General features: G+C 40.3%; 1 protein-coding gene across 1 annotated transcript in view; it reads right to left on the reverse strand.

Annotated features, from left to right (window-relative positions):
* Positions 1-15,944, reverse strand: part of LOC146821407 (uncharacterized) — a 1,203,178-nt gene that overhangs the window by 221,548 nt on the left and 965,686 nt on the right. The window contains exons 45-47 of the mRNA XM_085609844.1: positions 4,809-4,886; positions 3,848-3,925; positions 2,807-2,884 (exon numbers count right to left, since the gene is read on the reverse strand). Of these exons, the coding sequence (XP_085465970.1) occupies positions 2,807-2,884; positions 3,848-3,925; positions 4,809-4,886 (234 nt within the window). The remainder of the gene's footprint in view (positions 1-2,806; positions 2,885-3,847; positions 3,926-4,808; positions 4,887-15,944) is intronic.

The following is a 15,944-nucleotide window of genomic DNA, read 5'->3' on the forward strand; positions in this document are numbered from 1 at the left end:
AGAGTCACTAACAAATTGTTACCAAATTATATTGTTGCAGGAAACCTGTGAAATGTACCCTTTTATGTTACAAGGATATAAAGGATATTTTGTTCCTGCAATAAGACATTATAAATTTGGACGGCCGTGTGGGGGCCTGGCAATATTTTTACTGATTGACCTGAAAGTAGAACATAGGCAGCTAGACACGAATAATTCTAACTTCCAAGCTGTGAAGTTGAACTACTTAATAAGAAAGGAAAATAAACCAAAAACTCTAATATTAATTAATATATATATACCACCTAAACAGATATCAAAGAAGGAGACGTGTGCTGCTCTTACTATCTTTTTGTTGGACCAAATAATGGAAGACCCGTCTGTAGATTTTATAGTTAGAGGAGATTTTAATATAAATCTGCTAATACAACTCATACGGGATGACTTTATACAGTCCCAAAATCACCAATGGTTAATCCCAGAACAAGTACTTGATCACTCAAAAAATGCTAAACAAAATGTTATTGGGAGGAACTTCATGATGGACATGGAAGCATTGGGTCTTAGAATGTTAAATGGTAGATTTGAGTCAGATATACCCCCAGCGTGGTCATTTCAGTCTCACCAGTATAAATCAAGAATAGACTATACTATGGTATCTGTAAATATCTTTGACGAAATTACCTCATACCAGCTAAAAAAGGTATTTGAAAGCGACCATAGTCAACAAATCGTCCAAGTAAAATTGCTAGGTTCGAAACATCAAAATTACTTAACCATGCCTGTACAGATCTGCACTGCTAACTATAGAAAACTTACATGGAAAACAAATAATATGGACAGTACTTAGAAAAAGGCACGAGAACTAATTAAAAAATGTTTTAAAGATAGCATTGTATAGTCTGTAATTGAACAATGCGAATATTTTACACAAAAAATAGTTGCACCGTATGATACCTCTCTTCGTGTTAAAAAAAATCATATGGTTCAAAGGGGAAAAATGGATATTATCATCAATTTCCCATACACAATTAAAAAGATCAGACGGACCCATAATGGACTTAGGAAACAGCTAAATAAGCTCCCACATAATGAAGATATACAAATAAAACTAAAAAATGCCAACAATAAATTGAGGAAATTAATTTGGAATGAAAAAAACAAAGTTAACCAGGAATTGTGGGTAAAAATCTTCTATGCCAGTAATCAAGCGAACTCAAGGGAGTTTTGGAAAGTGATTAATGGATTAACTAGGCCGAATACATGTGTAGTCACATCCTACTTAGGTGAAGATGAATGCTTCATATATCTTAAACCCCGTTATAGAAGTGAAAATTGAGGAAGCCAAACCAAATATTAAAGAAAGCAAACAGTTAATGACGCTTAAGACCGATGTAGAATGTGACTCAGAACTTTATATTACAGAACTCCAAGTCGTAAAATTAATAAAGAAGCAAAAAAATGGAGCACCGGGACCCATCGGCATCCCGTTTGCTCTTTATAAGGAAGAACCAGATTTCTGGGCTTTATATATTTGACAAAGGTATTTAATGAAGTCATAAGAACGGGGCTAATTCCAAAATCATGGAGAGGTTCTTTAATATCTCCAATATTAAAAAAAGGAAATTGGCAACTACCGGAGAATTACCGCCTGATTACCCTTCAAGACACTGATGCAAAATTGTTTGCAGGGCTTTTACTATCCAGCTTGACAGACTGGGTAAAGGATAAAAGGATATTGCTACCAAACCAAACAGGGTTTATCAAAGGTTTAGGAACCTCCACAATTATATTGATTTTATCTGTATTAATGGATAAGGCACTCTTAGTCAAACAGCCTTTGTATTTTTGTTTCGTCGAATTCAAATCGGCCTTTGATTGTGTGAACAAGCATCGTCTGTGGAAAAAACCCAAAGAGCAAGGCATTCCAAACTTATTATTGGGAATGATACAACTACTGTACACTGATACTTGGATCAGGGTAAGAATTGGTGACGGGCAAACATTAACCAACAAGATACCTACGACGGGAGGTCTAAAACAAGGGTGCGTTCTTGCACCAATGCTATTTAATCTATTTTTAGCGGATCTTTCAACTGCATTGAACGAGGTAAATGCACATAAAATGTAACCACATCAGCACACTACCTATTCGAAATATAAGCCTGTGAGCACCCACAACCAGAATAGAGTTTTAGAACTCTGTGTCAGTTTCTACCTTAACTCTCTAAGAAAAATATGAAGCAACTCAACATACTTCATTTTCAAGACTCTTTTATGCATATTTGTTAACTGCTGCCCTCTGCTTCACTCCAGATTTATAAAGCCACTGAGGGCCATCACAAAGTGGTCTTGCGTGGTTTCATGAATGTCACTTAAGGTTTGCTCCGCACATGTACCATGTTGCGGGGTACAAATGAGATGCAAAGAAGGTCATAAATATGCCCCCTAGTCTGTGTATCAAGAGAGGCAGAGGTCCATTGAACCCTCCGCACACTTGTACTCGAGAACCGAGCAAACTGTGTGTCAATAGGGTCAGGATAATGGAGGCTTTTCAGGGCTCAGCTGGAGTCTCACCAGGTTGGGGCCACCATATAAGGCAGTCAAACCACATCCCACACAACTTTTGTTATTAAGTGAAACTTTGTTCTACTTTTGTGAAAGTAGAAGTTATTGCTTGAGTTACTTGTGATATCAGAAGAAATGGAACAATTGTAACAGAGTAACAATAGAGCCAGAACAGATTATTGTGAAATGTCTGTTACAGATTTGGTAAATGTATTTCCCAGTGAATAGGCTGTTTAGCATTAAAACGTGATATACATACCCTGCACCCATCGTTATGTGTGCACCTCCTCCTTCTGTGTGTTTTTTCCCACCCACAGCACCGGCAATTTTAAAGTCTCTGAAAAAAGAATCAAAAATGTACAGTGATAAAGTGTATTCATATTTTCTGTAGTATTACTTGTACTCATTAGCAGAACCTCTAACCGTATGTTCCATTATGATTTCAGGCAAATAATTGTTTACTGCTTAGCAAACAGTAGAGACTTGATCCAGTTTACAATATTTCACAAAGTTGTAATGAACCCAATAACTAAAATCTAAAACTAAACGTTTAATGCAGCAAAGCAGATTTAGTGGAACAGCAAAATATCAAACAACCCCAGAGTCTTAAAATGTAACCACATCAGCACACTACCTATTCGAAAAATATGTCTGTGCGCACCCACTATTAAATTAGAGTTTTACAGCTCTTAGTTAGTTTCTACCTTCACTCTCTAAGAAAAATATCAAGCGACGCAACAGACTTCATTTTCAATACTCTTTTATGCAGATTTGATAACTGCTGCTCTCTGCTTCACTCCATATTGATAAAGCCACTGAGGGCCATCACAAAGTGGCCTTGCGTGGTTTCATAAATATCACTTAAGATTTGCGCCACACATGTTCCATATTGCGTGGTACAAACATGACGCAAACCAGGTCATAAATATGCCCCTCAGTATGTGTATCAAGACAGGCATTAGTAGCCGCTGCGGAGGTTCATTGACCCTTTTCACACTCGTCCTCGAGACCCGAGCAAACTGTGCGCAATTGGGTCAGGGCGATGTAAGTTTTTCAGGGGCCGCCATCTTAGGTAGTCAAACCACACCCCACACAATTACTTTTATTGAGTGAATCTTTGTTCTGTCTTTGTGACAGTAGAAGTTATTGCTTGAGTTACTTCTGATATCGGAAGAAATGGAACAATCGTAAAAGAGTAACAGTAGCGCAAGAGGAGATTATTGTGAAATGTCTGTTACAGATTTGATAAATGTATTTCCCTATGAATAGGCTGTTTAGTATCAAATCACGATATACATACCCTGCATCCACCGTTATTTGTGCCCCTCCTCCTTCTGTGTGTGATTTCTCTCCCAGAGCATCGCTAATTTTAAAGTCTCTGAAAAAAAGAATAAAAATGTAAAGTACTAAAGTATATTCAAATGTCCTGTGGTTTTACTAGCACTCATTAGCGGAACCTCTAACCATATGTTCCATTATAATTTCAGGCAAATAATTGTTTACTGCTCAGCAAACACTAGAGACATGATCCAGTTTACTATATTTTACAAAGTTGTAATGAATCCAAAAACTAAAATCTTTAAAATTGAACGTTTACTGCAGCAAAACACCAAACAGCCCCAGAGTCTTAAAATGGAACCACATCAGTACGCTACCTATTCGAAAAATGAGTCCGTGCGCACCCACTACCAAAATAGAGTTTAAAAGCTCTAAGTCAGTTTCTACCTCCACTCTTTAAGTAAAATATCAAGCGATGCAGCACACTTCATTTTTAAGACTCTTTTATGCAGATTTGATAACTGCTGCTCTCTGCTTCACTCCAAATTTATAAAGCCACTCAGGGCCACACAAAGTGGCCTTGCATGGTTTCAAAAATTTCACTTAATATTTGCGTCACTCATGTACCATGTTGCGTGGTACAAACTGATGCAAAACAGGTCATAAATATGACCCCTAGTCTGTGTATCAAGAGAGGCATGAGTAGTCGCTGCAAAGGTTCACTGAACCCTCTGCACACTCGTACTCGAGAACCGAGCAAAAGGTGTGTCAATAGGGTCAGGATAATGGAGGTTTCTCAGGGCTCAGCTGGAGCCTCACCGGGTTGGGGCCGCCATCTTAGGCAGTCAAACCACACCCCACACAATTGTTGGTATTGAGTGAAATGAAAAAATCAGAACAGATTAAAAATAGCGCTAGAGGAGGTTATTGTGAAATTTCTGTTATAAATCTAGTAAATGCATTTCCCTGTGATATATACATACCCTTCACCCATCGTTATCAGTGCACCTTCTCCTTCTCTGTGTTTTTCCCCACCCACAGCACCGGCAATTTTAAAGTCTCTGAAAAATGAATGAAAATGTACAGTAATAAAGTGTATTCAAATGTACAGTAGTTTTACTTATACTCATTAGCGGAACCCCTAACCGTATGTTCCATTATGAATTCAAGCAAATAGTTGTTTACTGCTTAGCAAACTAGTAGACATGATCCAGTTTACTATATTTTGTAAAGTTGTAATGAACCCAATAACTGAAACCTAAAACTAAATGTTTAATGCAGCAAAGCATATTTAGCGGAACAGAAAAACATCAAACAACCCCAGAGTCTTAAAATGTAACCACATCAGCACCCTACCTATTCGAAAAATAAGCCTGTGAGCACCCACAACCAGAATAGAGTTTTAGAACTCTATGTCAGTTTCTACCTTCACTCTCTAAGAAAAATATGAAGCAACTCAACATACTTCATTTTCAAGACTCTTTTATGCAGATTTGATAACTGCTGCCCTCTGCTTCACTCCAGATTTATAAAGACACTCAAAGTGGCCTTGCTTGGTTTCATAAATATCACTTAAAGTTTACACCACACATGTACTTTATTGCGTGGTGCAAACGTGACGTAAACAAGGTCATAAATAAGCGCCCTAGTCTGTGTTTCAAGAGAGGCATAAGTAGCCGCTGCGGAGGTTCATTGAAGTAAGAGTTACTTACCTTTGGTAATGATGTATCTGGTAGAGACGTTGTCTAGCCGCAGATTCCTTAACTTAGAATATCCCCAGGCGTCAGACTGGATCCAGAAAAATCTTTGCAGCAGCACCCCTGCGCTCCGGGGGACGGCGCCACACGACCCCGCCCTGTTGTCGTCCACGTACGTGACGTCAGCGAGGTCATATAAGTCCCTCCCGGCGCGCTGACGTTAGTTTCCTTTTTTTCCGCGTGCAATGCGGATCCGGAGTGAGTGGTTCCTCTGGCCTGTGTTCAGGCCTTGTCGACGCATTGCGTCGGGTAACAGTGTGCGATGCCTTCGGGCTTAAAAACTTGTAATTCCTGTTCGCGACAGATGTCCCTCCCAGCGCGCTGACGTCAGTTTTCTTCGTAAAAACTTTTCCGCAACACAACGCGGAGCTACCAAGAAAAAAACTGTGAAAGTATGGGAACAGTGTGCGATGGATGAAAATCCGTGAATAAATAAGGAGGATGGTGCAAGACACCATTGTAAAAGACGGAATTAGACACTACCTACATATAGGTGAAAAAGCTGTGAGAAAGAACCTTGCAAGCTAAGCAAAGACCCTTCCCTAGTGTAAGAAGGGAAGAACATCTCAACAGACAAAAATAGACTGTTAGTACCATGCAGAATAACAGACAAAAATAGACTGTCAGTACCATGTAGAACTGTGCCGTCCGGCAAGAACGGTGTCACAGCAAATAAATGATGGACGGAATGCTGACAATTCAAACATTCTCCCCCAGTCAAAAGATCTGGGTTAAATACATTGTTCTTTTGCCCACTATGCCACCCCAGTTTGGACCCAGCCATGTGCAAATCAGTCTTGACCCTGTGCCTCATAGAAACAGTCCAGACCGAACTGCCAGGCCAGGTCCTCCCTGTACCGTAAACAAGCATCCTGGGACTGGTTTCAGGGTATGTCACCCTTCTTCACGGAGCACAGAGAGAACAGCAGTCCACCGTAGGAATGAAAAATATGGCACTGCCCCTGCAGTAACGGAGGTCTGAAACAGAGGCGAACAGAGTTCCAAAGAATACTACCCCAGAGGAGCCCAGAACCCTGAGCCAACAGAGAAGGCGGAAAGACAGCAGGAAAAGAAGAAAATGAAGAGGACTCTCCTGGTGAAGGACAATCTAAAAGGCCTAATTTTATAGATAAGAAACCCTTGAGAGGGAGGCAACGGTATTATTGTGACAGAAACCCCTGAGAGGGAGTCAATGGTATTATGGCAAATCTCAAAGGGACGCAACCATGTGAGCACCCATGAGAGAAAAAAACCGATGCCAACTGTAACAGGGGAGCCAGCGGAGAACCCCACTTGGCAAGGTCCTCGCAGAACGGGGAGGCTGGGTGGGTGTTAAGGAATCTGCGGCTAGAAAACGTCTCTACCAGATACATTGTTACAGAAGGTAAGTAACTCGTACATCTGAAAGAGACATCTAGCCGCAGATTCCTTAACTTAGAATAGATACCACAGCCATACCCCAAAGGGGAGGTGGATCTGCGACAGATCAAAAGACAGCGCCAAGCATCCGATCCGGCAACAGAGTGACAGATAAAGGGGGGAGGCTGTGGTGGAACAGCCCGACAGCAACCCAAGCAGCTCGGAAAAGCAGAAAAAAAGGGATGGTAGATATCCTAAAATGCCAGAATGGCGCTACACCAAACCCGTATTAACAAGCATTGGCATAGCCAATAGGTCTCACCTTTGGGGCCTTATAAGTGTTTAGCCAGAGCCATTGACTTTGCCAATGCTGGAGAGCTGCTATGTACTCGGGATACACAGCTGGTTGACAATTGATTGAGAGGGTCTGACATGCTGACGCGCTGTGGAGCGGAGGCAGTTGCAGTTCCAGAAGCGGCGGAAACAGCGGAGCAAGACCGGAGCAAGATAGGCGGCAATTTTAAAGTCTCTGAAAAAAGAATAAAAATGTACAGTGATAAAGTGTATTCAAATGTCCTGTAGTATTACTTGTACTCATTAGCAGAACCTCTAACCGTATGTTCCATTATGATTTCAGGTAAATAATTGTTTACTGCTTAGCAAACACTAGAGACTTGATCCAGTTTACAATATTTCACAAAGTTGTAATGAACCCAATAACTAAAATCTAAAACTAAACGTTTAATGTAGCAAAGCATATTTAGTGGAACAGCAAAATATCAAACAACCCCAGAGTCTTAAAATGTAACCACATCAGCACACTACCTATTCGAAAAATAAGTCTGTGCGCACCCACTATTAAATTAGAGTTTTACAGCTCTTAGTTAGTTTCTACCTTCACTCTCTAAGAAAAATATCAAGCGACGCAACAGACTTCATTTTCAAGACTCTTTTATGCAGATTTGATAACTGCTGCTCTCTGCTTCACTCCATATTGATAAAGCCACTTAGGGCCATCACAAAGTGGCCTTGCGTAGTTTCATAAATATCACTTAAGATTTGCGCCACACATGTTCCATATTGCGTGGTACAAACATGGCTCAAACCAGGTCATAAATTTGCCCCTCAGTATGTGTATCAAGACAGGCATTAATAGCCGCTGCGGAGGTTCATTGACCCTTTGCACACTCGTCCTCGAGACCCGAGCAAACTGTGTGCAATTGGGTCAGGGCGATGTAAGTTTTTCAGGGGCCGCCATCTTAGGTAGTCTTTGGCCTTTGGCCTTTGGCGAAATGGTGAGGGTCAGACGAAATTGCAGCGAGGAAGACATGTTCCATGCACAGATTGGAGACACTAAGAACAGATTCTCAAAAAGGGGATATGATCGGGCCACTTTGGATAGAGCTGAACTTAGGGTCAGTAAGATGAATAGGAACACGACACTACAGGATAAACAAAAAAGGCCTGTTACTGACACAAAAGTTAGGTTTATAACCCAGTATACCTCCCATAGTAATACTATTTTTAACATCTTCAGAAAACACTGGCATCTTTTAATGGGAGTTCCAGGTTTAAGAGATGTGATTAATAACAAACCATCTATCACATACAGAAAGGGTACCTCCTTAAAAAGATCACTCTGTCCCAGCTACGTAACCTCTCATCAAAAAACACAAACATGGTTACCAGACAAACCAAAAGGATTCTTCACCTGCGGAATGTGCAATGTCTGCCCTTTGGGCAGGAACAAAACAGTTGCTTTCTGCTATAACAGCTCGAGACAGTTTGTGATTGAAAACTTCATAAACTGCAATACGACCTATGTGGTGTATGTTTTGGGATGTAGATGCGGCATAATCTACGTCGGGAGTACTATCCGTAGCTTAAAACTTAGGATTCAGGAACACAGGAGGGCAAGAAAAACCAAAGACATTAGATACCCAATTACCAACCATTATGCTAGGGAACATCCTGAGGATTTGGAATTTTGGTTTCACGCCATTGAACATGTTCCGAAACCAAAGAGAGGCGGCAACAGGGATCTGTTGCTGAGACAAAAAGAATCCAAATGGATCTGCCGTCTGAGAGCAACCAGTCTGGGGCACAACACGGATGGGGAAATGCACTATTTCCTATAGGCGGGGACACCTGAGGGTTATAGTATTTAATATACCAGGTCCCCTCAAAAGTCATCTGGTCTCTCCACCTAACCTTGGATTGTCTCACACTTTTGCCGATAATGTACTATATGTTTGGGGCTTTGGGATCTACATAATCCATGTGTTCCGTTTTCATACTGCAATATATTTTGGTAAATATGAGCCTCTTTACATCTCTTGTACCATTAGACTGGTCTACTCCTCTTTGTACCTGCATTTTCCATATTTGTCTTATTTCAATTCGGGACTAACTGTAGATATCCACTAGTGGTCATCATATTATAAGTTCCACTGGGTACACCAACTCGCCTATTCTGTTTATAGGGCATCTCCAGAGGGAAACTTTGAACAAATGACCATTTGCCTTCATATTTCTAAAGGTCTTTTATATATTTTTTGTTTGATAAGCCTGTGAGCACCCACAACCAGAATAGAGTTTTAGAACTCTACGTCAGTTTCTACCTTCACTCTCTAACAAAAATATGAAGCAACTCAACATACTTCATTTTCAAGACTCTTTTATGCAGATTTGATAACTGCTGCCCTCTGCTTCACTCCAGATTTATAAAGACACTCAAAGTGGCCTTGCTTGGTTTCATAAATATCACTTAAAGTTTGCGCCGCACATGTACTTTGTTGCGTGGTGCAAACGTGACGTAAACAAGGTCATAAATATGCGCCCTAGTCTGTGTATCAAGAGAGCCATAAGTAGCCGATGCGGAGGTTCATTGAAGTAAGAGTTACTTACCTTTGGTAATGATGTATCTGGTAGAGACGTTGTCTAGCCGCAGATTCCTTAACTTAGAATATCCCCAGGCGTGAGACTGGATCTGGAAAAAACTTTGCAGCAGCACCTCTGCGCTCCGGGGGACGGCGCCACATGACCCCGCCCTGTTGTCGTCCACATATGTGAGCGAGGTCATATAAGTCCCTCCCGGCACGCTGACATTAGTTTCCTTCTTTTCCACGTGCAATGCGGATCCGGATTGAGCGGTTCCTCTGGTCTGTTTTTGGGCCTTGTCGACTCTTCGCGTCGGGTAACAGTGTGCGATGCCTTTGGGCTTTAAAACTTGTAATTCCTGTTCCCGACAGATGTCCCTCCCGGCGTGCTGACGTCAGTTTTCTTCGGAGAAACTTTTCCGCAACACAACACGGAGCCACCAATAAAAAAACTGTGAAAGTATGGGAACAGTGTGCGATGGATGAAAATCCATGAATAAATAGGGAGGATGGTGCAAGACACCATTGTAAAAGACAGAATTAGACACTACCTACATATAGGTGAAAAAGCTGTGAGAAAGAACCTCGCAAGCTAAGCAAAGACCCTTCCCTAGTGTAAGGGAAGGGAAGAACATCTCAACAGACAAAAATAGACTGTTAGTACCATGCAGAATAACAGACAAAAATAGTACCATGTAGAACTGTGCCGTCCAGCAAGAACGGTGTCACAGCAAATAAATGATGGACGGAATGCTGACAATTCAAACATTCTCCCCCATTTCAAAGATCTGGGTTAAATCCATTGTTCTTTTGCCCACTACCCCACCCCAGTTTGGACCCAGCCATATGCAAATCAGTCTTGACCCTGTGCCCCATGGGAACAGTCCAGACCGAACTGCCAGGCCAGGTCCTCCCAGTACCGTAAACAAGCATCCTGGGACTGGTTTCAGGGTATGTCACCCTTCTTCACAGAGAGAACAACAGTCCACCGCAGGAATGAAAAATCTGGCACTGCCCCTGTAGTAACGGAGGTCTGAAACAGAGGCGAACAGAGCTCCAAAGAAGACTACCCCAGAGGAGCCCAGAACCCAGAGCCAACAGAGAAGGCAGAAAGACAGCAGGAGAAGAAGAAAATGAAGAGGAATCTCCTGGTGAAGGACGATCTAAAAGGCCTAATTTTACAGATAAGAAACCCTTGAGAGGGAGGCAACGGTATTATTGTGACAGAAACCCCTCAGAGGGAGTCAATGGTATTATGGCAAATCTCAAAGGAACGCAACCATGTGAGCACCCATGAGAGAAAAAAACAATGCCAACTGTAACAGGGGAGCCAGCAGAGAACCCCACTTGGCAAGGTCCTCGCAGAACGGGGAGGCTGGGTGGGTGTTAAGGAATCTGCGGCTAGAAAACGTCTCTACCAGATACATTGTTACCGAAGGTAAGTAACTCACACATCTGAAAGAGACATCTAGCCACAGATTCCTTAACTTAGAATAGATACCACAGCCATACCCCAAAGGGGAGGTGGGTCTGCGACAGATCAAAAGACAGCGCCAAGCATCCGATCCGGCAACAGAGTGACGGATAAAGGGGGGAGGCTGTGGTGGAACAGCCCGACAGGAACCCAAGCAGCTCGGAAGAGCAGAAATAACGGGAAGGTAGATAGCCTAAAAATGCCAGAATGGCGCTACACCATACCCGTATTAACAAGCATTGGCATAGCCAATAGGTCTCGCCTTTGGGGCCTTATAAGTGTTTAGCCAGATCCATTGACTTTGCCAATAGCGACGGAAACAGCGGAGCAAGAGAGGCGGCGTTACAGGCGGCCGCAGCATTGGCGGTTTCGGCGGTAGAGGTTCGGGCTTTGTGGCAGGGGAGGCTTGTGCTCGCTTGCTTGCTTGCTTGCTACCTGCTGCCCAATAGTAGTGAGTTGAGGGAGCCGAGCCGAGTGAGCCGAGCTCGGGGGGCCTCTCAGTCCGCGGCCAGTCCGAGACCATATGGAACTCCCTGCCTCTCAGTCCGCGACCAGTCCGCGACCAGTCCGAGACCATATGGAACTCCCTGCAGCATATTTGTGAAATGGTTACAGCAATGGCAACGGCAGCGGCAATTGGCGGCAGTTACTAGGTATTAGGTACGGTTTATGGTCCAAGGAGCAGCAATTCCCGAGCGGTGCGAGGAGCCTCCCGTGAACACTCAAGAAACTAAACGAGAGAGGTCTGTAGCTGTCTTTTTAAATTATTTATTGACCATCATTGATATCTATATGACTGCCTGCCTTCCCAGTAAAGCCTGTGTGTTAGACTACTGAACCTGAACCTGCGTGAGAGTGATAAACATAGTAATTTTGGCCCCCCTCGGCGGGTTGCAGTTAAAAGGTGCCCCGCTGGCATTTCCAAGGCATCTCCCTCTCTAATTTGGTGCAGGACCAGGAATAGAGAGGAGATTTTTGAACATTCTATAACTTTTTCCTTTTTCTTTTTTTCTTTTTGTTGTTGTCAACGGTCCTACAGGCATTTCCAAATATTCCTAGGAATTTCTTTTTCCATCTTGGATATATAAATATATATAGGAACATCAAGGAGGACACTATATTCTGTCCCTGTGCCGACAATTGCAATTATTCCCTGTGTGTATATATTATATTAGCAGAGGCTGGGATTCATCATTAAGGTGGATGTGGTTATAAAGTTAATGATATGAGGGTAGAATAGACCGTGTGCTGATGTTAACCTATTATTGTCTTTTCAAGAAAATATTTAATAATTGTATCGTGACAAATACGCTGATTCCAGCATATAACTACAATATACTAACCTTATAAAATACTAAGGCATAACTGACCACAATACAAAACAAACAAGGTAAATTATTTGGAATGCGCTCAGGAAAGGAAAGATCACTGGGCCCTCCCACTAGACAAGTACGTAAAATGCAAGCACCTAATGTGTTAAAAAAAACTAAAGCACAGTTAAAAGGACCAAGTCAAACTTTAATATCTCCAATAGCACGGATGTTCAAAAAATCTATAAAAATACCACAGAAATGTGATTTTATGAAAGACCCAACAGGAGCACTTATGTCAATGGAATCAAATTTAGAAGTAAAACTATTACAGACACCAATTAAACCAACTAACATCTTGGAAAGAAATATACCAGTAGTTGATATAGAGTGTGAGTGCGACTATGTTAGTAATGCACAAAATAAGGAATTAGAGGGTCAAACAATTGAACAACAAATGGATTTGGACAACCCAGTATTGCTATTCCAAACAGAAGAGAGGGACTCGGATACAGAAGGGATGAAAATTCGGATAAAAGATCTACCACAGCTTGATAAGCCTATGATCCCTATGATTACAACGGGTCCCATTACCATTAGAAATTAAAGTTGAAATAAGGAAAAAAAATGAACCAGCCAACGACAACACATTACATAGTAGCCATAATCTCACACTTAATAATGACAACGAAGTCATCCAAGAAACGCAACCCCCAATTATGGAGACTTTAAATTTGGCATTTGTGACAAATACGCCATTAAGAAAGAGTGGAGAAAGAAATGTGGAATTGACTTATGAAAAACAAGAGTGTGACACTCCCAATCAATCAAAAAAAGCGATTAATAAAAACAGAGGAGGCAATGAGCAAATGGTGGTAAAAACTGAATACATTGATAAATATAATAATTTGGTTAAAGCAAAAACTCAAACAGAAAATCATGAAACTTGCCAGGATGGCATAAACACTCATATCAGAAAAAATGAGGTACCTAATAATCAAGGTTTTAAAAATACAGGTAATCAAGATCTAGGATCTTTATGGGATATATTTTATCATACATCAATACTAACTCTAGAAGCATTGACATATCAATCAAATAAAATGGATACCCAAATTGAAATACTTGGAGTTATGGTTAATGCAGTCACCGGAATTGATCACAAATTAGCTGAGTTTAATAACTTAATAAATAAAGCTCAAAAAGAAGCAGCCTCAAATTACTTCGACTGCACATGTGCACCTATAATAAATAAACTGGCAACTATTCCGGATGTAGTAAACAGCATATTAGTAGATATTAAAGACGTTGTGCGAAAAAAACATGAAAATCAAAAAGCGGAGACAGATTGCATTGAAAAAAACTGATTGGCAACAGTAGTTGAAAAAAAAAATAAACAAATTGGTGACATAATAGATTCTAATATCGTGAACAAACCAAACTCGGAAGCAATGCAGAGGAAACAAGAAGAAATAAATAGCCTCAATCATCCAGTACAGTTGAATGACATAGGAAAGGATAATGAAGACCTAATGGCCTTTGAAATAACAAAGAGACAAAGAAAAAAATTACGTAAAGCAAGAAAAAAGGCAAAAAAGGAAAACACACTAAAAACATTCCATACCAGAAATACCGGACGATCCGATAAAACAAGAAAAAAAAAAAGAAAAAGAAATAGGAAAAAAAGACTGATGTATTAACAAGTCAGTCTGCAAAACTATTGGAAAAAAATTAAAAATATTATGACATATTTACAAAGTCTGGGAAACATCTTGCAGACTTAAAATCCCTCCCTACAAACACATATACAAGTATACTAACGGAACATACTGTTCAAAAAGGCATTGTACTGAAATTAGAGGGGAGGAAAACCCAGGGGAAAAAAATGAAATATTTAGATTAAAAGGAAATGGATGTGTACTAACAAAAGACCTTACGTGTGAAATCGAAAACGATCCGATCGAAAAAACGGGATCTCTATCTTCCTTTTCATAAATTAGCAAAAAGGAAGAACAAAAGCAGCCCGTCCACAACCAAAATAACACACCTAATACACCAAAAACTTGTTGGAATCTGATACAAGAAATAGAAAGTCTACCTACAAATAAACAACGGATAGAGGAAACAGAGAATAACTTTATGAGATCAAAAGAATCGACTGAAGATAACAGGCATAAATTTATAAGGGATGACACAGTAATCATAAGAAATTGTCAAGGTAAACAAATTATATGTAAGGAAAATCAAGCTTGGGAGGAAAAAAAGAAAGGAACGTCGACTCTGAAAAGACCTTCCCAAATTACTTTCACACCATTATTTGACTCACGTGGCAATCATGATATCTTGAATAGAGGAAATATTCTTCGACTTTTTAAATCTATACCATCATTGGAAAAATTGACAACAGAAGATATCGATTGTGTAAGCTTCTTACAAGCTTCTTACAATCTTGATGGCAGGCAACCAATAACATTGCTAACGTAAATACAGACCAAATCGTGCAAGAACAAGAAGTCTTTCACAGCTGGGGGATAATAATTAGCCAACCAGCCCCAAAGGTGTATCCAACTGCATTCATAAAAGAAGAAAGTCCAATGAAAAGACCAAATGGGATGAAAGACGACTTATTCTATTCTATATTAAAAAATCCCCTGGGAAAAACAAACTGTGATGAAGAAAAGTCCGTGGATCAAGGAAAAGATAAAGAAAAGATAAAAGAAAATAAAGGAGTAAATGTGAAATGGATATTGACGGCTTTACATGGCAGTATCGAACAATGACAGAATAAATCACAAGATATAACAGATGAATTAAATACAATAGTGATTTGTTCATGGAATATAAATAGTTTATGTAAAAAAAAAATGCTCAAATAGAGTAACTAACAAATTGTTACCAAATTATATTATTGCAGGAAACCTAGGAAATGTACCCTTTTATGTTACAAGGATATAAAGGATATTTTGTTCCTGCAATAAGACATTAGAAATTTGGACGGCCGTGTGGGGGCCTGGCAATATTTTTACTGATTGACCTGAAAGTAGAACATAGGCAGCTAGACACGAATAATTCTAACTTCCAAGCTGTGAAGTTGAACTACTTAATAAGAAAGGAAAATAATCCAAAAACTCTAATATTAATCAATATATATATACCACCTAAAAAGATATCAAAGAAGGAGACGTGTGCTGCTCTTACTATCTTTTTGTTGGACCAAATAATGGATTTTATAGTTACAGGAGATTTTAATATAAATCTGCTAATACAACTCATACGGGATGACTTTATACAGTCCCAAAATCACCAATGGTTAATCCCAGAACAAGTACTTGATCACTCA

This window comes from Triturus cristatus, chromosome 6 (genome assembly GCF_964204655.1).
Source record: "Triturus cristatus chromosome 6, aTriCri1.1, whole genome shotgun sequence".
Taxonomy (NCBI): Eukaryota; Metazoa; Chordata; class Amphibia; order Caudata; family Salamandridae; genus Triturus; species Triturus cristatus.